Source organism: Syngnathus leptorhynchus, chromosome 5, assembly GCF_054491065.1.
Source record: "Syngnathus leptorhynchus isolate UIUO chromosome 5, UIUO_Slep, whole genome shotgun sequence".
In the NCBI taxonomy this organism is placed as follows: domain Eukaryota; kingdom Metazoa; phylum Chordata; class Actinopteri; order Syngnathiformes; family Syngnathidae; genus Syngnathus; species Syngnathus leptorhynchus.
In genome coordinates this window covers 13334626-13340636 of record NC_141199.1, presented here as the reverse complement: position 1 = coordinate 13340636, position 6011 = coordinate 13334626, and the positions used below count along the sequence as shown (strand labels likewise).

General features: G+C 40.2%; 1 protein-coding gene across 1 annotated transcript in view; it reads left to right on the top strand.

Annotated features, from left to right (window-relative positions):
- The first annotated feature begins 2875 nt into the window (after positions 1-2875).
- Positions 2876-6011, top strand: part of grin2bb (glutamate receptor, ionotropic, N-methyl D-aspartate 2B, genome duplicate b) — a 47804-nt gene continuing 44668 nt past the window's right edge. The window contains exons 1-2 of the mRNA XM_085911547.1: positions 2876-3142; positions 3811-4416. Of these exons, the coding sequence (XP_085767673.1) occupies positions 4408-4416 (9 nt within the window). The 5' untranslated portion in view covers positions 2876-3142; positions 3811-4407. The remainder of the gene's footprint in view (positions 3143-3810; positions 4417-6011) is intronic.

Here is a 6011-nt window from a genome sequence, read left to right as displayed (position 1 = left end):
ATACCAACAGAGGGAGCCATTGCTCCCAGAATGCAAGGCTCTCTTCCCTCCCAATTGTTGCAGCATCCTTTTTTGGAGCTTCTCATTGAGCATCCTACAAGGGACCCCACCTCTACAGAGCTCTCCCTCTCCCCCTCACCATCTCTCTCTTTGGAGGAGAGCAAGTGAGCACACTTTTGAGTTGAGCGTTGCGCCTCACACCAACCAATGGTGCTCTCGCCTCCACACTTTATTGAGAGTGCCATGTCCAACATCTGCGCAGGCGGAGGCTTAACGCTCATCCATAGGGAAGCTTGCATCTTTCTTTGAGGAGGAACGTAAGAGGGGGAGACGCTCAGAGAGAGAGTGGGGGGGGGAAAGGGTCGAACCGAAAGCCCCCCACTCTTTGCCTCACTAAAAAGAGCAAACACGGAAGGCTTTGGAGTATTCCATTTTTTCTTTCGTTTTATATTTTTCCTCTTCCTCATCGCAGTGCTGGGAGGTGCTTCTTCTTTTCACATAGTCTCTCTGTCCATTATCTGCCTCCTCATCTATTTCTCCATCTACCTGGTGTACAATTTTTTCTGTTTATGACTGACCAAAGTGGACTTTTGCTTGCCATCATTTCTTTTCCTCTTTGACACTCTCCTGTCATTCCATCTCCTTTCTATTTATCTCATCTCTTATAAATTTGGATCAATTTTACTTCTAAAGAAAAGAAAAAAAAAATGAAATCAACTCCGTGAATGACTTTACCTACCCTTTTTTTTTTTTCTTCTCTTTTGGTCCCTCTCCACACCCATTTACTTTGCACCATACTTGCGGGATTCTTAGATGTTACTCTAGGTAGGTTAACTATCGTTTAGTGTCTGTCTATCTGTCTGTCTGTGTGTATTTGTGTGTGCTTTACGTATGCATAAAACACACATCAATAATATCACGCACATGCACTCAACCACAGTTGCCCAAAGTCAAACTCGGGGTCCAAAATTGGTCGCAATTTTATTATTATTATTTTTTAAACCGGTCGACGATTGACAGCTATGTTTCTTGGTTGATTCCTATTTGTTGTAATCAATTCGCTTTGTTGTGTATTCTTAATGTTGCGGCATAAATTTGGATGGTGGGATTGGACAACACTTGTAATTCTGTTTTGAGGTGAAAAGTTTGGGAAACAAAAAGCTTTGTCTTGGAATATGAGGTGAAACTCTTTCAACATAATTTTGACTACTAATTTATTTTTAATTTATACATTGCTCTTTAAATCAAGTCAACATGCTTTGAATTGTTTATTTATATTTTGGCCATGAATTCCAGATGTCATATTTATTCTTCCTGCACCCTCCCGTACATTTTTCCAAGCTCACCCTTTCTAACTATCCAAATATATGAATCAGGAAATGAAACAATATTTTTATGATGTGAATGTTCCAAAAGCCTCATGATTTTCCATTTACTTCCCCATAACAGAGTGAGACAGACTGATAGACAGATTATAATAAACATGTCGCAATAACAGACATGACTAAACGATCCCAACACTGCCACTCTCCCTCATTTTTATTTTTATAGCTCTTACACCTTTTATGGTTGCGTCCCCTTTTGAACTTTGGGTAAAAAACATCGTCACCTTTTTTGTCTGTGTATACGATACATTTATGAAGGCAAAAGGGGCTGCTCTTTTTTTTTTTTTTGCTCTGCCTTTGCGTCTCAACTGCGTTGTCCTGTAAAACATCTCGACTGTGCTCTGTACATTATGTGTGGCAGAAAAGATTTAATTGGGTGAGTAGTGAGCATGAGCCAGTAGGACTGATCTGCATGGAACTGTATTGTGCATGAACTTTCCTCAGTCAGCAGCTCCTCTCTTTCACCCCGCTGTGACTAATTGGTTGTTTCTAGACCCTGGCTTTTGATCTTTATCCATCTCTTATCTATATGTATGTATGCCGCTTCATTGAGGTGTATTAGATGCAGCAGTAGCAGTACATTCTGATGAGGATTTGAGCCAAAGAGGAAATCTTCACTCCTTGACCTTTTCTAATTGATGGCAGAAAGCAGCTCAAAGTACTTAAATGCGGTCCAAGTGGCTCCGTTGGCTTACATAAGTTGACTCGGTCGTTTTAAGTGCGGCGCATTGTGCAAGCGTGTGTAATCTCGATTATGCAATTGAGTTTGTTTGCGTTTGCTCGTCACGGTGCATTTTGGTGGAAATTTGTAATATTGCTACATTCGTTTGAAACAGTAGACTTCTATGTTTTCATTTAGAATCTGCAGAAGTTAAAGTAGCTTGGATGAGATCTGAGATCCGACGTGTAGTGTTTTGTGTTATACTATTAACGTTAGGACTCGAGAATTTCAAATGACATTTGTGTATGGAATTGATGTTTAATGGATTGTGTTGTTCACACTAAACTAAACAATGGGACACTTTCTGAAGTTCCATTTCTGGTTCTATGGTTATCATCACTTTTTCCCGCCTTGTCAACTATCACAACCTTTCGAAGGACTTCACACGCTCTCTGAGCTGAGATGTCACAAAATGTTGGGTTTGGACTTCGAGTTAAATTCAACGTTGAACTAAATCTTAAAGTACAGTCAAAGCTCTCTAAGTACCACCCCCGCCGATCCAAGGAAACGACCGGATCCTCACTGTATGACGTCATAATGTGAGCAGCCATACCAGAAAAGCTGTCCCTGCAACTTGAGTTGACATGCCACTGTTAAGATTTTGGCGCATCAAATAATTAATAAAATGTCTGTAGTTCTTTCTGCAATATGCTCGAGTATTAGTCATTGCTGTTTTGCATCTTTTTTTAATGTAATTCTGAGATGTCCTACTTTAAGAGCGGGCTTTGAACGCACCTTCAAGCGCATTAGTGGTGGTTTAAGTGAATAAGTTACTTCCGTAACTTGCCACCAAAATTACTCATGTTTCGTGAAAAAAAATAGATTCAGAGGTAATATACTTGCCTGTAACTGTGCAAAACTTTATATTGCATGACACCGCTCCTAGAAACAGTGAGACACGTGCATTGTAAATACCTGGCCAGACTGCTGGCAAGTCCAGTGTGTACCTGGATTCTCAACTCTCAATCAACCCGAGCTTTCTTGAGACTCAAAACAAGATACGCGTAAAAGTGAAAAACTCATGCAATCGTAAAAGGTAATTCATCATTGATTTGGGAATAGAAAAATCTGTACTTCCATGTACCTGGTGGAAACTTGCACCTTTTCAGGTTTGGGGTTGAAATCTTGAGTCTTGTCTTCCTGTGTGGCTTTTGCATGTGCTTTGTGAGATAAAATTTCATGCAAACTCTGGTTCAACTGTATTTTGAGGTTTCACTGTCTTTTTTCATCAATTTTAAAATGTAATTTTAGTTGAATTTTAAAAGTGGAACTCATATTAGTTGACCCACTACGCACAGTGAAATTCCACATATTTCTTTCTGTAAACCCCAAATTCAATTATCCCCCAAAAAATGTAAAATCTTCATCTTAAAAATACAAACCTGCTATTTATATAATACTCATCTTAAAAATACAAATTAGCGTTCGCCTTTTATAAAATATATTCCAATGTGTTAAATGAAATGATATCGTACTATATGTTTCAATTTTTAAATTGACCAGAGAAATAAACTTTTTATATGCTAATTTGATTGATTGGTTTGTGAACACATAAAACTAAATAATTGTTAGTGTTATTTGTCCTCAAATAGATCCACAAAACAGCAAAAACAAGCTCCAGCATGTTGACATTGACTATTGAAGTATATTCATCCTTTCACCAACAATTCATTTTGTAACTCTCCTCCTTCTTCTCTCATTCAGACCGAAGAAGACGAGTGTGAGTCTTGAGCCGATAAAGCGCTAAAACGCGGCTGGCTACAAACCGAAGTCAACCGAGGCATAGAAAGTCCATGAGGAAAAAGAACCGAAGAAAAGAAGAGGAGTATATATAAATACATAGGTTACACTGCTTCTCATCGCCTTCTCATCTCCACGGCAACCGTGTTTCGCACAGACTTCTGGGAGGAGACCTGGCAGAGCTGTCACCAGCGCCGGAGCAGGCGAGAGAAGAAAAAAAAAAATGCCAATGAAGCAACATCTCGCCATGATGTTCCATCACCCTCGGCCCACATCTTTTACCTCCTTGTAATTCACGTTTAGCAGCAAGTTAAAATTCCCACCAAGTTGAGGTTGACTGTTTTGGTTACCATTCCAAAAGTTGACATCACTTATTGAAGCTACAAACTCACTGGCAGCTCACACTTGACAGAAAAAGCTCTCACCCCATCCATCAGTCTTCCCGTGTGTGACTTCCTGTTGCCCACCCACCCTTCATCCGAGGCTATGAGAGGAGGAATCGAATCCCAGCTCACTCCATCATGCCAGTTGTGAAGAGCAGTGAGGAGATCCGGGCTGGCAATGTTCAAGGTAGGCCAAAGTACTATTGTGTCATTTGAGTCAAAATGTTAAAGCTGGTTTGAGCAAATTAGTTGGCCCTTCTGAGGCAAATAAAACAGTCCCATCACTACTAGTTTAAATTTGACTGTCCAGCACTACTGATATCAAATAACTGACTGTAGATGCTTCCTTCAAGTAAAAATAAATATTGCGACTCTTTACCAATTGATACACAACACAAAGCATTTAAGTGAAGCACTTATTGACTAACTGTATTTCAGTTCATGTGGCAGCCTCCCTTGATATGTTATTTGAATTTAGTCTTTCTGTTTCTAGTCGTTTCCACTATTGAGCTAAGCGATAACAAGGTTCTGACTTCAATAAGCACGCGGCTTCACACTGGGAAAACGGGTCTAGACAATAGCGATTGTACAAAGGCAGCAAGCGTGATGGTATGAGATGATAGTTTTTTTTTTTTTCATAGTGACTCAGATGGATGAAAGGAACATTTTAAAAGTGGCAGGATAATGGTGAGAATTGTATGGAAGAATATGCATGAAGATGTAAAACACGGCAGGCAAAAAAAAAAAGGAATATTGTATCACCAAGAAACTCAAAAAAAGAAGCAAACACTATGAAGACAACTGACCCAAGTTCCTGTTATTTTTTTTAGAGAAAGAAACTACATTGACCTCTGAATTATTACGTCATTAGAAATCACATCCCTTCTCAATTTCTTATAATTTAGAAAAAAAATCATAAACAATAATTTACTGATGATTTTCTGCCAATGGAATATTATTTTGCTAGCAGTTAAGACACTCGGTGGACGTAAACGAGCGATTTGTCGGAAAGCTCAAAGAGCGTGTAACCTTCGCAGCTTCTTTTCCTTGTGTATGAAATGGAGAACATGTCAAATCCCGTCTAGAGGACCGGCGCCGAGATTTCTCTTTGGCCTGCTGCCTTGTGCGGATTCTGTTCTTTGCCCATCTTTTTTATCTTCTTGGAGCAAAAACTGGAAGAGCGGATCCAAATGGCGTATCTTCTTTAAAACTTACAATATGTTGGGAGAAGTACATAGGCCACATATCGTTATTGATATTTCCTCTGATATTGCAGCGTACTGACTTTGAACTCTGTTTGGAGGACAAGCTCCCTTCTCAAGGATGTGTGAACTGGATGCCGACAGCTCTGTGCACAGGCATCGCTCTCACTTTGAGAGCGTTAGCGACAAGGAGGCCCTGACATTGCCGAGCTGTGATGTTGCATCTTTTCACTTTGCGTATTGAAGATTGAAGGGATTACGGGAGCTGGGCAACGACACCCCTCACCCCCCCCCCCCCCCCCCCCTCACTTGAGTGTTCCGACTGTGTGCGGTGTGGCAACAGTTGAGGGCAACAAGATGTTGGCCGCGCATGAGTCACAAAGTACGGCTTTACAAATGTTGATGAAGTCGTGGAAGGATTACAGGTGATGATGAAAAACCTGGGTGACCCCAGAGCTTTAAAGCAGCACAATTTTCAATTCTATTCATTGTCATTAGTAGCAGGAGCAACATAAATAACCAACTTGGAAACTGAAAATGGATCGGCGAGTATGAATCCTATTCTATATCTTTTTTTTAT